This window comes from Anabrus simplex, chromosome 3 (genome assembly GCF_040414725.1).
Source record: "Anabrus simplex isolate iqAnaSimp1 chromosome 3, ASM4041472v1, whole genome shotgun sequence".
Taxonomy (NCBI): domain Eukaryota; kingdom Metazoa; phylum Arthropoda; class Insecta; order Orthoptera; family Tettigoniidae; genus Anabrus; species Anabrus simplex.
Window position 1 is genome coordinate 467,018,661 of NC_090267.1, and position 26,983 is coordinate 467,045,643.

General features: G+C 39.7%; 1 protein-coding gene across 9 annotated transcripts in view; it reads left to right on the forward strand.

The window, feature by feature from the left end:
- LOC136866529 (uncharacterized) overlaps nt 1-26,983 on the forward strand; it is a 300,340-nt gene that overhangs the window by 135,780 nt on the left and 137,577 nt on the right. For 3 of the 9 annotated variants that reach the window (XM_067143577.2, XM_067143579.2, XM_067143578.2), the window contains exons 2-6: nt 1,505-1,603; nt 1,707-1,874; nt 8,755-8,994; nt 11,767-11,862; nt 17,226-17,375. In XM_067143577.2, coding sequence (XP_066999678.1) covers nt 1,586-1,603; nt 1,707-1,874; nt 8,755-8,994; nt 11,767-11,862; nt 17,226-17,375 — 672 coding nt within the window. In that variant the 5' untranslated portion in view covers nt 1,505-1,585. Of the gene's footprint in view, nt 1-1,504; nt 1,611-1,706; nt 1,875-8,754; nt 8,995-11,766; nt 11,863-17,225; nt 17,376-26,983 lie in introns of those variants that run through there. The other 6 variants (XM_067143584.2, XM_067143581.2, XM_067143585.2 and 3 more) reach the window with 4 other exon arrangements.

Consider the following 26,983-nt stretch of genomic DNA (forward strand, 5'->3'; position numbering starts at 1 on the left):
CTGTTGACACAATGCATTACTTATTTTTTTATTCTTCTCATAAATATAACAGCATAAGTGTGTTCATATGAGTGAAAAAAATACATTCTATACATATAATAATAGTGTATTAATCCTGTATGTGCATGTGTCTTATATATGCAAAAAAAAAAAAAAAAAAAGAGAGAGAGAAACTGTTATGGAGAAAAATGACTTTAGATCTGGTTTCGGCATGCCTAAAATATAAAATAACCACTATTTGAACATTATACAATGAACAGTCCAGCCGTATTAATTTCTATGGCCTGGATTACATTGCTCTTGAAGCAGATCATTAGATCAAGCATTACCAGTGTTCATGCTTATTGGGGGGGTAGTGAGTAACAGATCTGCTCTTCTGGTAGATCCATTGATAGAGAGGTAGTCTACTTCCTCATACACTACCACTTGAGGTCTCGCAGGGCAGACACCAGAGTTGTTCGGATGGCAGAGGTTTTAAAGTAGTTCTTCTGAAGTAATAGGTACTAAAGAGAAGCACACCCGCTGTGCCAGTAACCTCTCTGCTTTATCTGTGTAGTGGGATAATCTACTGTAAAGGAGAAAGCATTGATTAATAGAATGAAAACTTAAATAAGCAGGCCAGTTTGTTATGGTACAATAAAACCCCATGGCACTACAGCCCTTAAAGGGCCTTGGTCTACCAAGCGACCGCTGTTCAGCCCGAAGGCCTGCAGATTACGAGGTGTCGTGTGGTCAGTTACCCTCTCCGGGTAAGAGGAAGGCACGCTACCCCTACACCATGGGGCCGGCGTTATGGTACAATAACATTTTATTTACAAACTGTTTAATTTACCCACCTTGTTTTTTCACACAGATACTTCATACTGCTTTCTTGTACCCTCACCAGCATGCAGTGTGTGACGCTTACACTTGCTACGCCAGTCCTCTCACAAGATCATCTCTGTTATCAGGTAATGCTGAATAAAATTATGTTCCCCCCTCCCCCCCAAAAAATCTTGACTTTCCCCTTACACTAACAGCATATCCACTAATTTTTTGTTACTGTAACACCTCTGATATATTCAGTAACAAACAACATCCAACTGAAACACAGACTAATGCTCTGCTGCAATTGATGTTACGTCAATAAATACCTCCCTCTACATGCACACTGCTTTAACCCCCATCTAGTGAGTTTTCTTCGTGCTAGTTGTTTTACGTCGCACTGACACAGATAGGTCTTACGGCGATGATGGGGCAGGAAAGGGCTAGGAGTAGGAAGGAAGCGGCAGTGGCCTTAATTAAGGTACAGCCCCCAGCATTTGCCTGGTGTGAAAATGGGAAACCACGGAAAATCATTTTCAGGGCTGCCGACAGTGGGGTTCGAACCTACTATCTCCCGAATACTGGATACTGGCCGCACTTAAGCGACTGCAGCTATCGAGCTAGTGAGTTTTAGAGAGAGACTTATTTTTATTTAATTTTAAGATGAACCTGCATAATTGATTTAACTATCCTGTTGCAGAGGTGAAGGAGAGTTTGGACTGAAAATCTACTCTGAAGCACTTGTTATTTTAGGCAACTCAACTTACTGAGTTGTTTATATATGAAGCATATTTTACAGGTCTGAGGTTTGTGCTTTGTTTCTTCCATAGTTGGAAGTTAATATATTTTGAAAAGTATATATTCCTGCTCTTAATTGTAATACTTATTTATCTTTCCTACAGCAGGCTGTGATGCCTGAAAGGGCTGTGAAGATGGACGGGATGTTGAAGCTAACCACTCAAAATCCATTGACATTTTTGGTAAATTTTGGGATGATGGCTTGGAATGGAACCTGTGCTGAAAACTGTTCTGGGCATGGAGAGTGCCATAATGGTACTTGTTTGTGTGAGGTATGTATGGTGCCTTTTGGCTTATAGCTTCTACATCATTTTATATGAAGGTAGAGTTCTTAATATTTAGTAACAGGTTTGATTATGTTAGGTTGCATAATTAAGTATAAATTAGTTAAGAGTGAACTGGAAAGGTTAGTTCTTAAAAGCAACAATTCTTCCTTCATTGTTTACTTTCTTAATTTTATACATGATTGTTATAAAACTGAACCCACACATCTAGTCATGAACTATAAAACAGATTAGTTCCAAACCAATTTCTAAATAAAAATCTCTTGTTTGAAATCGGTTGAACATATTGTGCAGGTGGTAGGATTCAAAGTATCATTTCCTTGCCAGCCATTTTTTTGTGCGGTGAAATGTACATGACCAGCGTATGGTAATAGCAGTCTGACTATTGTATGAAACAATCAAATACTATAAGAAGTGTTGTACCATGTTGGAAGAATATATTTTAAAATAGCATAAATGTTGCATCACAACACCTTTTACTCAGTTTATTTAGGGGAGATAACGAGGAAGAGATAGGTTATTATAAAGTGTACTTAACAGGTGTTAAAAAGGGAGGGACAGAATTTGCTGTTTATCAGGAATACTATTGCAAGCAACATAGTTTCTGTTAGGCACGTAAATGAGCGAATGATGTGGGTAGATTTGGCTGTTAGAAGAATTAGGACGAGAATTGTCTCAGTGTATTCACCATGTGAGGGTGCAGATGAGGATGAAGTTGACAAGTTTTATGAAGCATTGAGTGATATCGTAGTCAGGATCATCAACAAGGATAGGATAGTGCAAAATGGGTGATTTCAATGTGAGATTTGGAAATAGAACTAAAGGATACGAAAGAGTGATTGGTAAATGTGGGGAAGATATTGAAGCTAATGGGAATGGGAAGTGTTTGTTGGACTTCTGTGCTAGTATGGGTTTAGCAGTTATGAATACATTCTTCAAGCATAAGGCTATTCACTGCTACACATGGGAGGCTAGAGGTACCAGATCCATAATAGACTTTATCTTAACAGACTTCGAATTCAGGAAGTCTACAAAACAATGAATTAGATTGTACAGGATCCACCTTTTCAATACAAGATATGTTGTTGGATTAAAATTACCTCATTTATTTAATGTACTGGTTTCAACATCCATGGACGTCATAATCAGCCAAGTCGGATAATTATACAAAGATACATAGTAAAGTTTAAACACACAAAATTCACCCTCATAACTAAAACTTCAACATCCTCTCACAAGATCATCTCTGTTATCAGGTAATGCTGCATAAAATTATGTTGCACATATAACTCCCCCCCCAAATCTCGACCGTCCCCTTACACTAACAGCATATCCACTAATTTGTTGTTACTGTAACACCTGACAATTGTCAGAATAAGAAGAGAATAACCATCTATATCAAGTTAAAATACAAAGCATAATAATGCTACATGTCCAGGTTTGAATACATAATTTGTACAAGTTTGACAACTTGTTAGTTACAAATAAAACACTGAAGCTGAGGAGCCTCGCAGAAAAATAGGTTCAAAGTCTTTGACACTAATTCTTTTATAGATTTGGGTCCTTTGTGCGGCATTGGTAGTGCAACCAGCCCACCAAGGTGGGTTCTCTCATAAAGTTTTACTTTCTTGCCCCATTTCCACTATGCGAGTTTAACTCGTCTTTATCTTTCATACTACAGGCCTGCATTGGATTGAGAACCTTTGCTTTTGACATCCTCAACACACAGTTGCCGCCACAAGATCCACTCGCTCCAGTATAATACAACATAACATCGTATTTTATGAAGATAGTTCTCATACGTATTACCAATTGACTTAGTCATTTTTATGCTCACAGAGGAACACCAACTACTCTTTTAACCTATTAACGCATTGCACTCGGCATACAGTTCTCTGTGTATGTTGTGGCTACCAATGCCACGCAAAGAACCCAAATCTATAAAAAAAAATCGAGTTTCGAAGACTTTGAACCTTCTTTTCTGCGAGGCTCCTCAGCTTCAGGTTTTTATTTGTGACTAACAAGTTGTCAACTTGTACAAATTATTATTATAACCTGGACATTTAGTATTATTTTGCTTTGTATTTTAACTTGTTACAGACGGTTTTAATTATGAGGGTCAGTTTTTTGTGTTTAATCTTTACTGTGTATTGTTGTATAATTACCCTACTTGGCTTATGATGACGTCCATGGATGTTGAAGCTTGTACCATAATTAAATGATGTAATTTTAATCCAACAACATATTGAAAAGGTGGATCCTGTACAATCTAATTCATTGTTTTGTAACCTCTATTCCATACGGACCAAACATGAAATTCTGACTTCAAATTCAGGAAGTCTGTTAGGAATGTACAGATTTTTCGGGGATTTTTTGATGGTACATATCACTATCTGTAGAGAACTATCTATCTCTGGGCTTAGGGTAGAGAAAGTGAAATCTGTCTGCAAACGAGTAAGGGTAGAAAATCTCCAGGACGAGGAAATTAGACAGAAGTACATGGATACGATTAGTGAGAAGTTTTGAACAGTAGACAGGAAGCAGGTTCATGATAAAGAAAGAGAATGGGTGGACTACAAAGATGCTGTAGTAGAAAGAGCAAGGGAACGCCTAGGAAGGACTGTGTGTAAGGACGAGAAAACGCAAACATCTTGGTGGAATGATGAAGTGAGAGCAGCTTGTAAACGTAAAAAGGAGGCTTATCAGAAATGGCTCCAAACAAGGGCCGATGTAGGCAGGAAATTGTACGTAGATGAAAGAAACAGAGCGAAACAAATAGTTGTTGAATCCAAAAAAAGTCTTGAAGATTTTGATAATAACCTGGAAAGGCTAGGTCAAGCAGCAGGGAGACTTTTCTGGACAGTATTAAAGAATCTTAGGAAGGGAGGGAAAAAGGAAATGAACAGTGTTTCGGATAATTCAGGTGAACTCATAATAGATCCCAGGGAATCACTGGACAGGTGGAGGGAGTATTTTGAACATCATCTCAGCGTAAAAGGAAATCTTCCTGGTGGTGTCGCGAACAACTAGGCTCATGGGGAGGAAGAAAATGATATTGGTGAAATTACGCTTGAGGAAGTGGAAAGGATGGTAAATAAACTCCATCGTCATAAAGCAGCAGGAATAGATGAAATTAGACCTGAAATGGTGAAGTATAGTGGGAAAGGCAGGGATGAAATGGCTTCATAGAGTAGTAGGATTAGCATGGAGTGTTGGTAAGGTACCTTCAGATTGGAGAAAGCATAAGCAAGGGAACGGGAAGGATTGCAACAACTATCGAGGTACGTCATTGATTAGTATACCAGGCAAAGATTTACTAGTATCTTGGAAGAGAAGGTGCGGTCAGTGGTTGAGAGGAAGTTGGATGAAAACCAGTGTGGTTTCAGACCACAGAGGGGATGTCAGGATCAGATTTTCAGTATGCACCAGGTAATTGTAAAAGTTTACGAGAGGAATCGACAGTTCTGTTTATGTTTCGTAGATCTAAAGAAAGCATATGACAGGGTACCGAGGGAAAAGATGTTCGCCATACTCGGGGACTATGGAATTAAGGGTAGATTATTAAAATCAATCAAAGGCATTTATGTTGACAATTGGGCTTCAGTGAGAATTGATGGTAGAATGATTTCTTGATTCAGGGTACTTACAGGGGTTAGGCAAGGCTGTAATCTTTCACCTTTGCTGTTTGTAGTTTACATGGATCATCTGCTGAAAGATATAAAGAGGCAGGGAGGGATTCAGTTAGGTGGAAATTTAGTAAGCAGTCTGGCCTATGCTGACGACTTGGTTAATATTTAGAAATTTCATGATCCGTATTGAAGTGGGATTACAATAATTGAAATTAAGAGGGTTCCTCCTATTCAATACAAAGATAATTATTAATGTGAATGAATCACATATCGTTTACATGTGGTACTAGTTTCGGCACCAAACTATGTGCTATCATCAGCCAACAAGTCAAATCGGACAAACGCAATATAACCTTAAACAATTTTAAATACACTATAACACCTGCATGGATGAATATGAAATATAACTTCAAAACAACTTTAAAACACACTATAACACTTGCACAGATGAATATGAAATAAAATATGGTACATGATGATGTTGCATTTCAGTTTAAAATCTGTTAAAATAACGATGACTCTGTTGTTGTATACCCATGGCGGTTTGTCCAGCTTGTATATGTCTTTAGTTTTTGTAAACTGTTAAGTTATGCTGTGAGTTTAATGTCATATGAAGTTGACAGTGTGTGTTCTGTAGTTTGGTTCTGAAAAATAAACATAAACATGGAACTTGATTAAGTCCAAAGAATTAATTCCCACTTCAATATGGGTTTTGGAACCTGGAGAAGAAATTAAAAGTCGAATTAGGGAAAAGATCAGAAGTAAAGATTTAAAAGAAAAGTCTAGAAAAACCGAGAGAATACTAGAAACAAACTCACCTTGAGCAGCCTGAGTGATCGGCGGACGGAGCTGGACTGATGAATGCAAGCATAAGGTTAAGGGCTGGAAGGGAGGAGAGGGGAGGGGTAGATGTTGAGCAACTGTCACGGAGCTAAGATGGAGCGGAAGGATGTGGTAGTGGGGGTAAGTGATGTTGATGTATAAACTTATGATTAGAGTCATGAATGTGTTGGCCTATAGCAGAAAACTTGTTATATCTTACTGCGTTGACGTGCTTTGAATATCTGGTTGTGAAGTTGCGTCCTGTTTGTCCCACGTAGGAGGAAAATTTGGAAAATTTGTTAGAGGTGTTGACTGATGTTGAATTATGTATAATTTCTGAAGTCCTATTATTAGTTCTGGAGAAAATGTTTACGTTATGTTTTCGAAAGAGATTGGTGATTTGATGGATACCGTGACGACTTGGTCTTAATGACAGATAGTGCCGAAAACCTGCAGTCTAATATCTTGGAACTTGAAAATAGGTGCAATGAGTATGGTATGAAAATTAGCCTTTCGAAGACTAAATTGATATCAGTAGGTAAGAAATTCACCAAAACTGAATGTCAAATTGGTGATACAAAACTAGAACAGGTCGATAATTTCAAGTATTTCGGTCGTGTGTTCTCCCAGGATGGTAATATAGTAAGTGGGATGGAATCAAAGTGTAGTAAAGCTAATGCAGTGTGCTCACAGCTGCGATCAATGTTGAAGGAAGTCGGCTCCTGGATGAAACTATCTTTACATCGGTCTGTTTTCAGACCAACTTTGCTTTATGGGAGTGAAAGCTGGCTGGACTAAGGATATCTTACTCATAAGTTAGAAGTAACAGACATGTAAGTGGGGAGAATGATTGGTGGTACAAACACGTGCGAACAATGGCAGGAAGGTACTTGTAACATGGAGATAAAAGGCTAAGATGGGAATGAACTCGATGGATGAAGCTGTACACATAAACCGGCTTCGGTGGTTAGGTCATGTGAGACAAATGTACGAGGATAGCTTACCTAGGAGAATAATGGACTCTGTTATGGAGGGTAAGAGGAGTAGAGTGACCAAGACAACAATGGTTGGACTCAATTTCTAACAATTTAAAGATAAGAGGTATAGAACGTTAATGAGGCCACATTACTAGTTGCAAATAGAGGATTGTGGCGACGTTTAGTAAATTCACAGAGGCTTGCAGACTGAACGCTGAAGGCATAACAGTCTATAATGATTTATTTATTTATGTATCTTATGGCTTTTAGTGCCAGGAGTGTCCGAGGATATGTTTGGCTCTCCTGGTGCAGGTCTTTTTGTTTCACATCCATGAGTGACCTGCATATCTGGATTGATGGTTATGGTGCAGGAAGAGAGTGAAACTTGGGTTGGCACATAGCTTGTTCCTCTTGAATAACACCACAAAGGGGCTGCTCAAGGCTTAATGTTCCCATCCAACAGATAAATCGTGCCCTCACTCAATTGATCACTGTGGAGAGGTTTGGAATTGAATCAAGTCTTTTGACTTGCAGACAAGTGATTAAAAATTGTATACCATGACCTCTCCTACACTGCTGGCCAACATTCTGGTGGTGACATTTTTTCCCACCAGTGGAACTCAAACCGGCTTACCACAGTGTCATCCATGTAGACTTGACGCCTTAATGATCATGACCACTGGGCAGGCTGAACAACTTGATGTGGAAATGCTAGGAGATTTTTAGCAAAATACATGACATGCTATACATTAAGAAAGTCAAGGAAGACAAGGTACACAAGAGAACATTGCCAACGCTGTAAAACATGAGATTGCAAAATTCTCACATGGCGAGGTGATCGGTATCAATGCCTCTCGCATCATTGGCAACGTGTTGTGGATAGTCTAGGGGGGCTACTTTGAGGATGTTAAGGGTACTGTACTCCCTGAGAATAAACATTGTGACACAAAGATTTCATGGCTGACATTTTCCTCGCCTTATATCCTACACCTGGTAAACCTACTCGCATTATTCATAAATTCCACTGCACCTTTCACTCCCCACTCAACATCTGTAGATGCTGCATTCATGTAAAAGAATAATTACCATTACTTATGCTCCAAACTTTGTACTTCTGCTCATCAATAGCGATGCATTGTAAATGCTAGTCTGCTCATCAATAGTGATGCATTGTAAATGCTAGTACTTCATGGAATTGTTAATTTTGTAGTATTCCTCTGTTTTGAAATATGCTTCTAACACAGACAATTCTTGTATTTTCCTACATGTTTGTTAGGTAACAAATATTCCCTGTAGGCATTAGGTGTATATTTATTGAGCTAATTGAATGGAATGTGTTGAGTCTGTAGATTTTTTTCATTTGTTGTCTATCATACATTTTTCTCTATTTTCCCCTTTTTTATATATTTTTGTTTTGGGTATACTGTATTAATGTTTCAGATCCAGTTTGAAGGAAAGGAATGCCATGTCCCAAACTTGAGCTATTATGTGGCATTTGCTACAGTGTTTTTCCTCCTGGCACTGGTTTGCTTGATCCAGTTAGTGATGTGCATTGTCGCAGAGTGGCAGCGCATGAAGGCTCCTTCCTTAAGTAAAGCCTGCCGAGTAACAACACAGAAGCTACTTTATTTTCTCGTCTTTCTGGCAGCCATTATTCGTGGAGCTTACTTCACATCACCTGTAAGATACACTTCAGTTTTATGCTTCAACTTTGTCATTGTTATTATATGAACTTATTTTAATCCTGAACTGCATCAGCTTGACATCAAAGTTTATCAGCCCTAAAATAGATACAGCAGTAACATAATTATTGTTTGTATATATAGAGGCTGACCAGCCGAGGCAGTAAAGTTGTGCTTGGTTCACCCATGACACGAGTTTGATTTCTTTTCAGAACATTGCATGAAATAAATTTTATGACTAAAGGTTCATATTGACAGTGGTTGAGAGATATTCCACTGTTTCAATAATATAAATCATGCATTTGCTTGTTAAAATACAATTAAAATATAGTGCAACATGTTTCGTCCCTTTCTCCGGGACATCTTCATTCACTTGTTAAATAAGTACCATTCGAAAAGCACAAAAATATACACCAAGTTAAAACGATGTGGTATAAGGTGATGCTCTAATTAAACCTATTTCACAATAATAGCAGCATCTTCCATGAAAATTCTTTGAAGAAAAGGTCTTGATGAATGGTAAACAGTGAAACGAGCCCATGTAGAGCAATAGTGTTAACAGAATTTGCAATATATGATAAACTGCGTCTTTAAAAATATAGGTATACGTGTTAAGTTAGAATGTTCTAAGATGAACTGTAAATCACATTTATTGTGGCTGATTTTTATATAATTGACTCATAATAAAAAACCTAATTTTAATGTTGGAGGAAAGTCCTTACTAGCTATAGTTATACAATTGAACCTTTTCAAAAAATACAACAGAATGTTCCCAGGAAATATGTTGTATAATTGCCAAGAGTAGAACCATGGGTGAACTCCTCTCAAAACAATTATTTGAAGAACCACCTTGAAGTGAAATGGTGAAAGAACTTAATGTGGTGGTAAAAGATGTTTATGCAGATATTGATGCATGTAGAAGAGAAAAGGGAAAAAAGGGGAGGATTAGGCGAATTGCCAAAAGAAAAAATTTCTAGCTAACTCATTCCTGGTTGTCAGCGTTTCACCCCAGTGTGCTAAGTTGGGCTCATCAGTTGGCAAAAAGCACACCTACCAAGACGAGGGGAGTGTGGCTGGCTATTGACGAAAAAGATTGATTACATTCTGACATATGGATACTCATAGCTGAGTATTTGTGTTTTTTTAGCGTTAATGTGTTCCAGGTAACGGGTGGTGAAACTTCTTCCTGTTTGGCCAATATAGCTAGCTTCACAATGTGTGCATTTTAACTTGTAGGCTCTGGAGTTCAAAAATTTTGTATTATAATTAATACTATGTGGGTTATGAAATAATGCAGAACTTGTATTGGTAGTTTTAAATACTATATTGTTATTTTTTCTTTTGAATAAGTTAGTGATATGAAAAATGTTTTGTTATATGTAAAAGTAACAAATCTCTAAGTGCAGATTATGATTTCACTTTGTTGATAATTTTATAATGAAAACTCCTTTAAAAACCATTGTTGGCAGCTATTGAATCAATTGTGTTGATCCTGTTTTTTACATTCTTATTGGACAGAGGGATATTGAAAGCTCTACAGATCAGACTAAGGAAAGTTGCTAGTTTTGGGGATCCAGGATGGAGAGAATCTTATTTTATAGTGTTAATGGTTTGTGTTGGCTTTCAAAAAAATGTTAAAAGAAAATTTGTTATTTCTGGTTATTGCAAGATCTAAAAAATTTGGTGAATTGTTGACTTCGGATTCTAATGTAAATTTTATTAAGGGGTCTATTCATTTGCTCTAAAATTGAATTACTACTGTTAACTTGTTGATCGATTATTGCAAAAAATGCCCTTGACATACCTGACCTAAAAAGGGATTCCTTTAATGTTGTTGGTTATCTTAAGCTGTTGTCAGTGTAAGTTTCGGCTAGAATACCTGAAGATGGAGCACCCATTGTTGGATAGAATGAATTTCAAAATTATCATAATTTCATCAATTTTCCTGTCTACTTATTGCTATATTTGTGTAGGTTGTCTTTAACAAGATTAATGGTGTCTGTTACAGGGACATTAGAATACATGTTATGTCAAATGAATGTGTAGTATGATGTGGTTTCAATGTAAGATTTTTGGAAATTTTTTACAGAAATCAACAGAATATTTCATGGGAGATTTGTTTTTTAAAAAAGGTGTAGTATTTTCTTTTTTCAAAGAATTATGAATATGTCTTGAAACATTGTAAATAGGGCTATTTTTATTCAGGAGATAGTAGGTTCGAACCCCACTGTCGGCAGCCCTGAAAATGGTTTTCCGTGGTTTCCCATTTTCACACCCGGCAAATGCTGAGGCTGTACCTTAAGGCCACGGCCACTTCCTTCCCACTCCTAGCCCTTCCCTGTCCCATCGTCGCCATAAGACCTGTCTGTGTCGGTGCGACGTAAAGCAAAAAAAAAGTGGGGGGGGGCTATTTTAAAATTTAACAGTCTGTGTAATAGGGATTCAGTCCTTAATGGATTTTGGGTATGCTCTAGTAAAGGGGTTCTTGGATTCATATTAATGAGTTTTGAAATTTCCTGTTTGTTTACTGTAAAAATAATCTTTTAAAATCTGTTTGAGATATATTTTCCCCCTTCAAATCTGAGCTTGTCATGTGAGCCAAAATGCATTCAACTGTTAGATTCCGTTAGAATGCAGGTTTCATAGGTCAGCTTTCATGCCAGTGAAACCTGATTCCAAAGTTGTTTCTTCTGTCCACATCAGGTTTTCCTGGTCTATGAATTATGGTTTTAATTTATTTTTAGTTTCTAATTCACTCCTAATTTTTCAGGCTGCCTTTCAAGAAGGCTGGTCCAGTAGTTTGATGAGTGCTTACTATGCTCTCCTGCTGTCTGGATCATCACTTATTGTCTGCTTTTGGGCTGAGGTGAGTACTGCTGCTCTCTGCGATTTTATTCTTATTTCATCACTCCCTTTATCCTTTACTTTTGAACTACTGCTTACGGCCTTAAACTGGACTGAACTGTTGCCTTTATTATGTTTTAATTGTTCAGAATGATAAGAGGACAGCAAAACCAAAATATGGATGTATGAGAATGAATGCTGATAATGAGGCAATTTGAGGAATGAATGAGAGAGACTTGCAGAAACCGAGAGTATTTAAGAATACAGGTGTGATGAGCAGTGGAGAGAGAAGGAAAAGGAATGAAGAGGGAGCATAAAGATATAGAAGTTTTAGAGAAATTAAGAGGGTACGAAGTGATTAACCCCTTAACTGAGGAATAGTTTCATAACATCAACCAGGCAGTGGGTAATTATTCAGCGCAACACGCACTTTTGGAATGGGTACAGAATTGTGCGGCAGATGTAAATACAAAAAACAAAAACAAACAAACCCCATGGCACTACAGCCCTTGAAGGGCCTTGGCCTACCAAGCTACCGCTGCTCAGTCCGAAGGCCAGCAGATTACAAGGTGTCGTGTGGTCAGCACGACGAATCCTCTTGGCCGTTATTCTTGGCTTTCGAGACCGGTGCTGCTATCTCACCGTCAGATAGCTCCTCAATTCTAATCACGTAGGCTGATCGGACCTCGAACCAGCCCTCAGGTCCAGGTAAAAATCCCTGTCCTGGCCGGGAATCGGACCTGGGGCCTCCAGGTAAAAGGCAGGCAAGCTACCCCTTCACCACGGGCCGGCGTAGATATAAATACTCAATAGAAAAATATTTTACTTGATTTATTTAAATTATGAGTGATATAGTAGAAATTCGATAGCATTATGTTATTACCGTTTTTCTTGTAAACCCGTAAATATACATATATACACAGTGTGTTCATACAAAAGTGAATTTAAAAAGTGTTCCTTTCATTATTATGAAATTTTTCAAGTTTTCAGATAATGCATCAATAGGTTCTACATACTTTCTGGTTCATAGGTCATTCAGAAATTGCGCACAGTGTGGTAAATACGGAAGCAAGGGCAAGCACAAAGTGCCACGTCACATTCCTCACAGTAGTAGACAGTTTCCCGTTGCCTCTGGTTTGACAGGCACACAACACAACTTTTTCTTGAGTTATTCCTACATCCAGTCAACGGATTCTCAGATAATTCAATGTCTTTCCTAACCAAGCCATTATCACATCACACGGAACAGTTTACCATCGCATACAGACCAATTTACAAAAAGTTATCAGAACATGGACAATAGAGTTCACAGAACAACAGTATTATAGTAAAAACAACGACGACGATAACAACTCACAAATTTAGTTATTTCAATGTACATATACACATATAAATTATTTACGTAGAATTTGGCGCGGACCATACGAGGCAACACGAGACAGCTGTTGGACTGCCGCCTAGGCACAAACTACCCGAGAGACAGGAGAAAAATGAATAGGACAGCAATAATTACATCTAATATGAATGGAATTTGTTTTAAATTACGATAGTAGATGGCAGAAGTGATTAAGAATAGTCAGACGCCTATAGGCAGCTAACCCTACGTAAGAACACATTTAGAAGTACAAGAACGCCTAAAGGCGTCAAACCCAATACTTGTGCAACAGCTGTTGACGCCTTTAGGCGTCAAAACCAGTTAAGGGGTTAAGTGGGAAATTCAAGGTGGTATGGAAATCAGTAAATCTTGCTCCTTGGCTGAATGGTTAGCCTACAGGCCTTCACTTCATTGGAATCCAGGTTTGATTCCTGGCCTGGTCGGGGATTTTAATTGTGTATGGTTCATTCTTCTACACTCATGCTCATAAATTAAGGATAATTGCATATTGTGGTGCCACACAACGTGGCACTACACAAAACTGGCGCTAATGGCATAGGCACATAGTGAACACAAACGAAACATATCTGTAAGCCCACAGTATTGGTGATAAGTTGAGAAAACCTTCCCAAAACACATGTGCTACAAAACGCCACTGATTCCTGCGCATGTACCCCGACATCAGTATGGCATATGATCGCTATGCACACGTACACAGGCCACACAGCGGGTTGGCATACTCTGGATCAGGTGGTCGAGCAGCTGCTGGGGTATAGCCTCCCATTCTTACACCAGTGCCTGTCGGAGCTCCTTAAGTGTCCTAGAGATTTGAAGACGTGAAGCGATACGTCGACCGAGAGCATCCCAGACGTGCGCGATGGGGTTTAGGTCTGTAGAACAGGCAGGCCACTCCATTCGCCGAATATCTTCTGTTTCACGGTACTCCTTCACGATGGCAGCTCTGTGGGGCTGTGCGTTATCAACCATCAGGAGGAAGGTGGGACCCACTGCACCCCTGAAAAGGCGGACATACTGGTGCAAAATGAAGTCAGATACACCTGACCTGTTACAGTTCCTCTGTCAAAGACATGCATGGGTGTACGTGCATCAATCATAATCCCACCCCACACAATCAAACCACTACCTCCATACAGGTCCCTTTCAAGGACATTATCGGGTTGGTATCTGGTTCCTGGTTCACGCCAGATGAGAACCCGGCGAGAATCACTGTTCAGACTATACCTGGACTGATCCGTGAACAGAACCTGGGACCACTGTTCCAATGACCATGTACTGTGTTCTTGACACCAGGCTTTACGGGCTCTCCTGTGAACAGGGGTCAGTGGAATGCACCTTTGTAGGTCTCCGGGTGAATAAACCATGTCTGTTCAGTCGTCTGTAGACTGTGTGTCTGGAGACAAGTGTTCCAGTGGCTGTGGCAAAGTCTCGAGCAAGGCTACTTGCAGTACTCCGTGGCCATCTGCGGGCACTGATGGTGAGATATCGGTCTTCTTGTGGTGTTGTACACTGCGGACGTCCCGTACTGTAGTGCCTGGACACGTTTCCTGTCTGCTGGAATCGTTGCCATAATCTTGAGATCACACTTTGTGGAACACGGAGGGCCCGTACTACGACCTGCTGTGTTTGACCAGCCTCCAGTCCCCTATTATTCTACCCCTGATAACGTCATCAATATGTGTTCGTTGAGCCATTTTCACCATACAGTCACCATTAGCACGTCTGAAAACATCTTCACACTTACTAGCTGCACCGTACTCTGACATGCACCAACACACCTTGCATATTTGGACTGCTGCCAGCGCCACCGTGCGACGACCGCAGGTCAAATGCACCTCATGGTCGTACCCCGAGGTGATTCGAAACCGCAAACCACCCACCATAGCGTTGTTTCACCATGTATCAGCATTATCCTTAATTTCTGTGCATGAGTGTAGCTTGACGGCTAGGGGTTTGTGATGTCTTAACACATATCTTCATGTATACACTACAAACCACCACAGAAACAACGTGATAGTGAGTTACATCCCTCTGCATGGGGTTGGCATCAGGAAGGGCATCTGTCCATAAAACTGGGCCAAATTCACATCAAGTTCGGACCTCAATACATTGGGGAAAGACCGGGAAGAAGATGGAAATCGGCACGAGGATAAAACATAGCTTGATTTTCTATCTCAGAATATGGAATCCGTAGTGTAATTTTTGAGGTTGCTATGATTAAACATAACAGAGTTCAGAAAGCCAATGGCATTTAATACCAGCTCAGTCAGAACTTAGTCTTCATACAAAAAAAAGAAGTGTCGCAGAAGACCAAGCTTCAGATAAATATGCTATGTTCCTGCCTGCTGTACTTGTATGGCTCAGAAACTTGGACCAGAACAAAGAACCATCATAATAGAATAACAGGCTCAGAAATTAAATTCCTATTTTGAGTTGTTAGCAAGGCCAGGAGAGGTAAAGTATGGAATAAAGCCGAAATAAAAGATCTTAGAGCGACATTTGCAGTGGATAACATTGTTAAGAAGTCAGTGAAATGGTTTGGCCACCTTCTCAATATGGATGCTGAAAAGTAAAACTAAAGGAGAGTTTGAGGGTAGATGTGAGGGAATTGGTGTCCATGGGAGGAGTGGGAACAGATACTACTAAGAACTGATGAAGAAACTAAAATGTAGCATGGGAAAGAACTGAGAACTTCAGATGGCTGTAAGACCAGACGCCAAGAGACAGAAGGGAGCAGTATATGTATATATATATATATCGTATGGCTTTACAAGTACACAAAAAAAATTTATATCAAATGGAAATGTCCAAATTTGACAACCAGTCCAGAGCACTCGGAGTCACTTGATGTAGAAGCCTCAGATCACCGTTAAATGCTCGAAGTGGGCACTCTTTAACGATGTGTTCCATTGTCTGCTCCTCCGCTCCACAGTCGCAGTCAGCAGACGAACGGAAACCCCATTTCTTCAACATGTAGCCACACCTCCCTTGACCCGTCCTAATTCGGTTCAGCTTCGACCAGGTTTGACGCGGCAGTTGGAATCCTTCAACCTTCTTTGTTGGATCTTGAACCAAGTGAGCGTTATTGGGTGGATGTTCATGTCAACGCTGTCGCCACTCAGAGGTCATGTCGAAACACGTAATTAATTTAAAATCGGTCCAGGGTGGTTTGCGTGATTTGAGACGAGTTGTTGGTGGGTGTTGTAGGGCATCGTACAAGGGAGCAGTGAAAAAGAATAATAATATGGAATATAATAATAATAATAATAATAATAATAATAATAATAATAATGATGATGCTATTTGCTTTATGTTCCACTAACTACTTTTACGGTTTTCGGAGATGCAGAGGTGCCGGAATTTAGTCCTGCAGCAGTTCTTTTACGTGCCAGTAAATCTCTTTGAGCACCTTCAAATACCACCAGACTGAGCCAGGATCGAACCTGCCAGGTAGGGGTCAGAAGGCCAGTGCCTCAATCGTCTGAGCCATTCAGTCTGGCCAAATAAATACTCTGGGGGGAATAAATATCTGAATGGAGCCATACATTGTATTATGTCCAATGAATACTTAATACAGTCACCTAATGATCAGTTTTAACACAGGAAAAATAACATGCGGATATGTTCCTAGAGTTAAGCTCTTACTGACTTTCTCCCCTCCCTGGCTGGTTTTCAAATGTGGGAATGTGAAGAGATGTATAATACAAGAACTACAAAACTCTGACAACGAGGTGTGAATGGTCCCACAAAGGATAAATCGCCCAGTAAAAAAAAAGGTCACATTATAGGATAAAGTGAATAAGTTATTTGGAGAGGTAAAAAATTTGTGCAGAATTTGTGTGCCCCCCTCCCAGAGTATTGGAATATTTTCTATTCTGAATAGTTATAGCTCAAATAATCCATTATTTTTGATGTTGGAAAGAGAGAATGATTCTTCACATCTGGTGATTATATGAGTTGGACTGTGTTAAATGGATTGTTCTCTGTTTCAGGTGTTTCATCTTCAGAATGTTCGATGGGAAAAGCCTCAATTTCTCTCCAAGTCATTTTTGGGTTTTGTGACCTTCAACATCATCACTTATTCTTTGTTGTTGGCTGAATTTGTCACCACACAAATTGCAAACACTAGTGTTGAGGACAAGGTGAGAATATTGTTAAGACCTTACTAACTTTCATATCATCTTGATATGAAATACTTGTAAACAGATTCAAGATGCTCCTGTTTCTTATAATAAACTGATGATTTTAAGTAAATTTTGATTTTGCTCACAGTTCTTGAAGTCATATTTTTAAAAATCTGGATGAAGAAAGTAGTCTTTTGTGGACAAGCACAACACCATGGCATTCAACATCAAACATGAAGCCATACTGGTATAAACAAAACCGTTCAGTGGTTCCTGGTTTTCGAGTTATAGAGGTCACAACTTGAGTATGTAGCACCATTGTAAAGCTGAACACCATGATACAAATGCATTTGACATGAAAATGCTGTCTGTTAAGTGTGTGCTGCATGGCTTCTGAACTCTTTAAGATCATATTGTCTTCAGTATCAGTGCCAAAATGTTTGTTTTTTGTGTGTATATAATGTACAAAGTTCATTACAGAAAACATCAAAGACAAAGCCACAATATTTTATATGAAAAGTAAATTAAATTACATGTCTTCTTCTTAGCGTGCCTGTCCGCCTCGGACGTTGACGATCAACATGGTTATTGTGGCTTTATCCATTGACCTTCGGAACAGTTCTGCTGTTGTTTTGTTAAACCAGGTTTTAAGGTTGTCGAGCCAGGAAATTCTTCTTCGCCCAGGAGATCTTTTTCTTTCTATTTTCCCTTGCAGGATAAATAGAAGCAGCTCATATCTTTTCTGATTCCTCATGATGTGTGCAAAATATTGTAGTTTACAACACTTGATGGTGTTGATCAGCTCTGGTCTCTTGTTAGCTCGGCGTAGAACCTCAACGTTTGTAACTTTCTTAGTCCACGATATTCTCAAAATTCTTCTGTATAGCCAGAGTTCAAATGCTTCCACACCGTAAAAGAGAACTGAAAACACACAGCACCTAAGGAGCCGCATTTTGGTATCCATGGTAAGGTCGTGATTCTTGAAGGTTGAGCTCATTGAATTGAAAACACTTCTCGCTTTTCCAATGCGACACTTTATTTCTTGCGAATTATCCCATGCTTCGTTAATAATGGTACCCAGGTACGGATACTGTGAAACTCTCTCTATACTTGCTCCATTGCGGAACAGATTCACGCCTCGGATGTTCTTCTTACTGATGATCATCAATTTTGTTTTATTAGTGTTGATGTCCAGACCCTATCTCTTGCTTGTTTCAGAAATTTTGTTCATAAATTCTGTAGCCCTTCCATCGTATCTGCAAAGACAATTGTGTCATCTGCGTAGCGCAAATTGTTGAGTTTGACACCATTCACTGAAATTCCTTCTACATCAAATAGGGCTGCTTTGAATACGTGCTCAGAATAAAGGTTGAAGAGTATCGGTGATATAATACATCCTTGCCTGACCCCTTGGCGTATTCTCACTTGCTCAGATTGGTCTTTATCTATTTTCATGACTGCAGATTGGTTCCAGTATAAATTTGCTATTATTCTTAGATCATTCCCATCAATTCCTGTTTTCTTGAGTACGTCTATCAGGTGTTCATGATTCACACGATCAAACACATTTTGATAATCATTACAGTTGATATCCCTACATCTTTGGAACAGTACCTGTACACTAAATATTGCTTCTCTATTGCCAACTGCCTTCAAAAACCCAGACTGGTTGGACGCTATCTGTTCTTCACAAATACTGTATATCCGCTTGTGTATCACTTTAAAAAATAATTTTAGCAGATGGCTCATTAAACTGATGGTACGGTAGTCCCCACATTCTTTGGCATTTGATTTCTTAGGTAAAGCAATAAATTCTGATTTTAACCATTCTGGAGTGATTTTACCTGATGAGTAAATGTCGTTGAATATTTTTGTGATCATTTTTATTTTTTCCTCACTGAGCAGTTTGAGAAATTCTGCCATCTGGCCCAGCTGCTTTCCCTTCCTTCATGTAATAAAGTAAAACAATAAGCCCACCTGGTGGCCATGATCGTTAAGGCGTTGAAGTGTAAACGGTCTGACACCGTGATTAGCCGGTTCGAATCCCGTTGGTAGAAAAAATTTCACCTACAGAATGTTGGCTGGTAGGGGAGGTGGTGGTATACAATTTCTAATCACTAGATTGCGTGCCAAAAGCCTGGATTAAATTTCAAACCTCTCCACAGTGCTCATATGGAGTGAAGGCATATGACTCTGTTGGTTATTCATCCGTCGGATGGGGTCGTGAAGCCTTGAGCAGATCCTTTGGTGCTATTTGACAGGAGCAGGCTATGTGCTGGCACTAGGTTTCACCCTCTCCCTTCCTATTATAATGTATCACATCATTCATTTCAACACATTAACTACTCTGAGGTTGACGTCAGGAAGGGCATGCGGTCATGGAAACCTGCCACGACTGATTCATCTCACCTTATGCCCAGCCCCCGTAGAGCAATGGGACAAGGATTGGACAAGCAAAGTAAAATAAAGTACATTGCATTAAACCTATATAAGCAAAGAAAGAGTGCTACTGCAGCAATGTTGTTGCAGTCAACATAAACAATAAAGCAATATTTTGATGTATATACCAGATGTATGCATAAGTCTTTTCTGGTTTCACTTAGAGATGGTGCCAGCAAACAGTATGCAGGGTAAGAATTTGACACGTCAGTTTGTTCATCTGACATTAACCTGTCAACACACACAAGTTGAGTCCGCCAAACAGTAGCGTCTGTGTTGCATCATACAGTGATGATGTTGACGTTTGTGCCTGAAAAAGAACATTTGCAGTGCACATTGTTTTCCTTATTTAATTAAAAGAAAAAGGCTATGGAAAGTCATCGTTTGCTGGTAGAAACATATGGTAAACACGCTCCATCGATTAGAACATGTGAGACATGGTTTTGACAATTTAAACGTGGTGATTTCAATGTGAAAGACATTGCACTCTGGTAGATCAACGCGATGGATTGACATGGTGAACGGCCCCCTACAGTGTTCTCTCAGAGTAACCACATTGAAAGCTTTAGGTAGGCAAGAATGGCGGAGTATGGTTCATCGGCTAGAGGGCTGAATATTATGATAGTCACGACGCCTCAGTCATGAGGCAAAATGAAGAAGATCACAAAAGTGCGAAGACGAGCAATTTCAGGCGTTACTGGATGATGACCCAACAGAAACTCAACAGCAGTTGGCACAAGCATTAAATGTGTCCCAAGAAACAATCAACAGACGTTTACGAGCAATGGGGAAGATCAGTAAACACGGTATATGGGTCCCACACAATTTGAACGGACGTCAAAACCAGTGAAAGACGCTTTGAAATCACTTGGATGGGACATCCTTCCACACCTGCCGTACTTCCCTGACCTGACGCCATCTGACTACCCCCTCTTCACATCAGTGAGGTACGCGCTCGCAGAGCAGCAGCACTTCAGCAATTTCGGGGAAGTTGGAAAAATAGCTCGACGAATGGTTTGGCGCAAAAGACAAGCAGTTTTTCTGGCATGCTATTCATAACTTACCTGAAAGATGGGCGAAGTGTGTAGAAGCCGATGGCCAATATTTTGAATAAACAAAAAATGAATTTTTCTTGAAAATTCTTTACCACAAAAGCTGGCAAAAACATATGCATACACCTGGTGTCCTGTGTCGATGAAAATTAGCAACAGAAGCGTTTTGAAGCAAAACTTTCATAATTCATAATTAGAAAAATAGTGATCATAATATACATGAAGTGATTGTACAGTATTACAGCAGATGCTGGTACCTTGCATCTCAGTATAATGATCATAGTGACTTCTTGCACATGACCGAGGTTGGCACTATCAACTGTTCTCTATACTGTGTGAAGTATTGCAACTATTTCTTCTCAGCTGTTAATGGCAGTCTGGTATATATGTTCCTTCAAGTGACTCCAAAGGTAAAAATCCAAGATCATTAAAACAAGCAGTTATGGAAGCCAGGCTTTATATTCTCCATACCCATCTCTTTGGAAAAGATTCATTTCCTTCAAAATGTGTAGTAATCTCATTCTCAGAACCAAATTGTCCGGCTCCATGGCTAAATGGTTAGCGTGCTGTCCTTTGGTCATACGGGTCCCAGGTTTAACCATAATGGGTTAATTCCGCTGGCATGGGGGCTGGGTGTATGTGTTGTCTTCACAGTCATTTCATCCTCATGACGTGCAGGTCGCCTACGGGAGTCAAATCAAAAGACCTGCAACTGGCAAGCCAAACTTGTCCTTGGACACTCCCGGTACTAGAAGCCGTACGCCATTATTATTATTATTATTATTATTATTATTATTATTATTATTATTATTATTATTATTATTATTGAACCAAATTACTTCACATACATTATCCAACAACTTGGGATGAACATCCCTGATGAATACTTGATAATGTTGGGTGGTCAATCTCACTGTGTTAACAAAGCACCCTCTGAAACAACAGGGGCAAATATGTGACTCATAATTACATTTGGATTTTCTCTACACTTCTCTTGCTTCTTTACTACTGCAGCCCCCTCTTGACTGGCGGTCAACCATGTTTCCATTTTTGTTTGATGTGCTGCTATTAGTCACTCTTGCTTCCCTTCCCCTTTGGGATTCCTCGCCCCTAGATCGGTGTTATGCATGTTGCTTACTTAAGTGTACAGTTTGTGGCTGTCATGAATGTTGGATGTGCCATGAGCAAAATGCACTTCGTCTGTCTGCAAAGTGTTTGCAGTGAATGTGTGTAGATATCTAATAGTGCATTCACAGGCTATAGTAATGGCTCTTCTGTTAGCCACCTTGTTGTAGAACAGAGATGCTCACCTGGGCGCCCGTTGAGGGGCTAGCCCAGTGCGGCCGGGCTCGCCTGCTGTAAATGCAGGCAGCTTACGTAACAAGCATACGTCACAGTGAAGCGAGATAGCGACCACACTTTGCAGGGGAAGGAGCAGTGACATTCGATTGTGATTATGAAGCTCTCTCCCACTACTCAGCGAATGCTGATTGGGGTACAGTATTTTTTAAAACCCGCTATAATCGCAAGAAAAGTGATCTTCTCTAGATATTCCAGTTTGACATATGTTGCACTTGATATAAACAGTCAGTTTTATTTTCTTATATTAATTTTATACATTCAAAGAAAACTAATACGTTCTAATTACAGAGGTACAAGGTTTAAGCTTAGCATACAAGCTACGATTTACAATTCCTTGGATAGGAATGACAGTATTTCCATTTTTTTTTTAAAGGGGAAATCCTTGTTGTTCATTCAGCAAAAAGTAATATATTTACATAAATTGTCAAGTTTACCGCTTGATTTTGCACAGTGTTGTAATGTTGTGTGGCTTTCCCTGTCCATTGCATTTCTGAAAATATTATTTAAAACATATCAAGTATCTGATGATAATAGCTAGCCTCTAAATGGTGAGGGAGTTTCATCACGAGTGAGGACATGGACATTTACTATCCAAGATTAAGATTGTAAATGTGTCTACCAAATAGATGTACAGTATGCCTTCAAGTAAGCCTAAATAACCTAACTGATGTTATTCCCGGTAAGCATGATTGGATTGTTGGCAAGGTTTATCAGATAATTTAAACCCAACAAGCACAAGCCACAGCTTATCCACCTTATTATATTATATTGGAAATGTTACTAAAGAACCTCTTAAAATGTAATAGTAAACTTTGAAATTCATTACGTACATTACAAAATATTTGGGGTTGTAGTCTCAACTCTTTATTGCATCTGGTCAAAATAGCCTACATAAACTGCAATGAACATAAATAACTTATTTCTTACAACTTAAATTGAAAATTACGTGGATTTCTGCCCTTTCATTATTTTCTGCCTCTATTTCAAACTCTGGTGTCGCTGCAGTAATCGAGAGTGACTGGAAGAACTTCACCCAACCTTCACGGCCTGTAACGCAACTGTCATTGTTGTTGAGTAGTATACGCTCATCACGTGCCTGCCTGCCTGCCCGCTTACAGTGCTGTGCGCCTGTGGGTCGAAATACCCACCATGAGCACCTCTTTTGTAGAAGTATGTCAGTATAATAATTTGTGTGCATTTTGTCTAAACACAAGGCAGACTTCTGAAGTCCTATTCTGAAAATAAGTATACTCCACAAAATAAGCACTTGGACTGTACTGTGGGTCATTTAATATAACCTGCACTGAAATGTTACTCCTATATGTTGCAACTAGTTCAAGAATATGCTTACTGCAATACAGTAATCTAATTTAACTTCAAAACAATTTTTTTTCTGTGATGTCTAATACAATAAAGTCTATTCTTTAAGTACAGATAAAAAAGACAACATAAAAATATATACCCAAGTGATATCGAACATGGGATCTTGTGGTTCAGAAGCACACACATTGGCTATTTGGCTGTGTGACTTCATGGCACCTGTGTACAAACTGACGTGTATCACGGAATTCAGCTTCATATTGTTGCCAAATACTCACATTCTGACCTCTACAACATGTAAGCCAAGCAACATTGGACATTGTTGATTATACAGTGAAACCTTGTTAGTGCGTTCCTCATTAACAAGTTTTCCCGCTTAGCACATCGTAAATTCAAAGTTCATTCTCACCTTATTAAATCTATATAAAATTACCTCGCTTATCGCGCCACTAATTTTCGTTATTACCGCTTAGTATGATCAAATTTTTCTTAGCCCTGAAAGTGATCTTTGTCTTCCCTTGCGAAAGAAACTTGATTTCCAATCCGAGTAAGAGCCGTCACCACAGTTGTATGATTACGGAAAAAGGCTTCAGTTCCTGAACTTCACAGGATAAGTTGCACCTTCGGGGAGCAAGCTGTTAGCCTCAGGAATGTTCAGTTTTGCTTGCCAGTAAGCAGCAAGATTGCTCCTATTTGTGCTTGTATTTTGCATTCCATTCAGAAGTTAGAAATTTATTTTGTGTTGAGTGGTATAGTGAAGTGTAGCAAATATTTGTCGCATTATACTGTAGCCTATATCTGGATGAGGAACATAATCATGTGAAATTGACTAGCGTGGTGCATATTTGTCTTGAGATAGCCTTAGTTATGGATACGGAAAAGGTCTTGAAATTCCTTACTAATGAAGACAAAATCTTTCAGAAAGTAGACTGGCATTCGCATTTTAAAGCGTGCAGAGGTCACAAATGTTGAACTCGCACCTTCAAGTTTTGACTCGATCATTTGAATTGGTCCAAGTTTATTCAAATTGGTGTACAGTGTCATTCCTCCCGGTCACACACAGTCAAGTGTAACCTCCAATTATATTGTCTAAGTGTGTCACCAAAAAATGTTTAATAACCTACTGCTCCAAAAAATAAATGCTTCTACTAACAGTTGTTGTAGAAAGACTGATCTGCAATAATACTTCAATATTTTTACTGGCCCCCCCGTGCACATGTTTTCATATTTGTTGTTTGGTGTTTGTCCACACCTTTCAGTGCACTTATTTTATAAGCCCCAGCAGAAAAGGTTTTCATATTTGTTCTATTGTGTTTTTCACACCTTTTAATATTTTCCTCTCAATTTTAGAAATGGTAGATATAGTTTTCTCTGTACCCACGGATACACAACGTAAAATGCCCTCATGTTGGAAAAAATCGTATCCAGTATTTTCATATCCCTGTTGGATAGTTTTTATTTGTATAGTGGGTAGTACGTTTTCTCGCTTAGCACGTTCTGTTTTGTTGTCCCCTGCAGAAACGTCTTAACGAGGTTTTACTGTAACTCATCGAAAGTTGTGAAGGAATCTCCACAGCAGGTATCTACAATATCCCGTGCAGCTGCGGTCAGGTGTACATAGGCACTACAAAACTGATTATTGCCACATGATTAAAGAAGCATAAAATATAGCCGGCTGGGACAAGCAGATAGATCATCAGTCGCTCAACACTCGCTACTAGCAAGCCATGACATACAGTACAGCGACACCAAAGTACTGTCAACTATTCTATCTTATCACGCCCAGCTACAAAGGGAAGCCATTGAAATCCTGAAGTACATCAACAGCTCCAACCGTAAGGAGGAATCTGAACGGGAAAACAAAGCCTGGTTTCCAGTCCTGAAAGCCTTAAATCCGAAAGACATGATGGTCGTGGCAGAACATAAAGAGAAACGGGTGATCAGTTGCCTGTCTCCGCCAAGGCAGGTCGATGTACATCGGGTTCCTTAATGCTTCAACCATTGGCCGAAGAACAGCCAATCAGCGACCGCCCCTCCAGCGTGGTGGACCAATAGGCGAGCAGTGTACTGTAGCCTCCATCATATAATGAGGTGGAATTACAATACAACTTCATTCCACTGTGAGCTTTGCTGCTATCGAAGTTTGTTGGAACCCTTGATAATGCCGAACGCAGTCTTCGGTGAAACGTCGGACCATCACATGCTCCTGGACCACGGCCTACAAGCCCAGAAAACACTGACATGATTGAAACGTGGGCCATGAAAGCCTCGATTGCTATAGGCTATATAAAGTCGCGGAAGATTACCATCTAACTAAACCCATTGGCACCTTTTTTCCAAATCAGAAGACTGTATGTATCTTCATGGCAAGAAGAGCATATGGCAAAAAAGAACGCACTGCCATAGGACAGTGTGCTGGGTCCATTGCTGTAAAATGTGTATAGTATAATGGTTACAGCGTCCGCCATGCCAACTTGCTATGGGCTGGTGACGTCATGGTATCAGCCCACACGCTTATTCTTCGACTGCAGCAATCACGAACAAGGCTTTGATGCTAGATCAGACCCCTTCTCGCTTCAGCTCTTGGACTATGGAAATGATGAGACGATTAACCTGGAGTCTTCCATCTTGCGAGGTTCCTGGAAATATGCAGCATCCGGGCTGTTCTGGAATGACTGGCGCAGATATATGACAGGAATGTCTTGTTGGAGTTGGTGTAGTTCGGTTGTGAGCTCAGTCAGCGAGTGAGTGACTACCAGTGCTGTGAAGTGCGTGAACTGCCATGACTGTTGGACTAGCGTGCTACAGTGTTGGCTGACCATGAAAGAGGAATCTTGAAGCTGTGCGAAGGACCTTGTGTGTGGATGTAGAACTGTTTCGGCGCGCGCGAACTGTGTAGTGTGCAGCCGCTTTTGAAATACAGTGTACACTGTCCTAGGGTGCAAGTGCGCGTGACTTTGTGATATAACGGTTTAGCTTGTGAGAATAATTTGTAGTGTTAGAACAAGCGAGAAACTGAGAGAGAGAGAGAGCACGCGAACTGTGTAAGTGCGTGTTATGAGTGAAAGTTATGTGTAGTCGTGTGTAGTTTAGTGCCTAGTTAATAAATCCTAGTATAGAAGCTACCAGTCTAATGTTAATTTATCGTACTATCCTGCCAACTCATCACAATACTAATGACTGGTCCACTCCTAAAAACCCACATGCTGACGATGCTGTTGCAGCCACGCAGGGCAGGAGCTTAACTGAGGTTGAAACCATGCTAGGTGAAGCTCTGAAGGAGCTGTTATATCACGAAGCCAACAACCTAAAGCCATAACGAAGTAAGACACAAATGTGCACATTTCATCTGCGCAGCAGTGAAGTGAGAAGAACTTAACATTGTGTGGAGAGGGTGTGACTTGCCCCTCTTTTAAAGAACAATTGAACAAGAAATGCAGCTGTCCAAGCTAA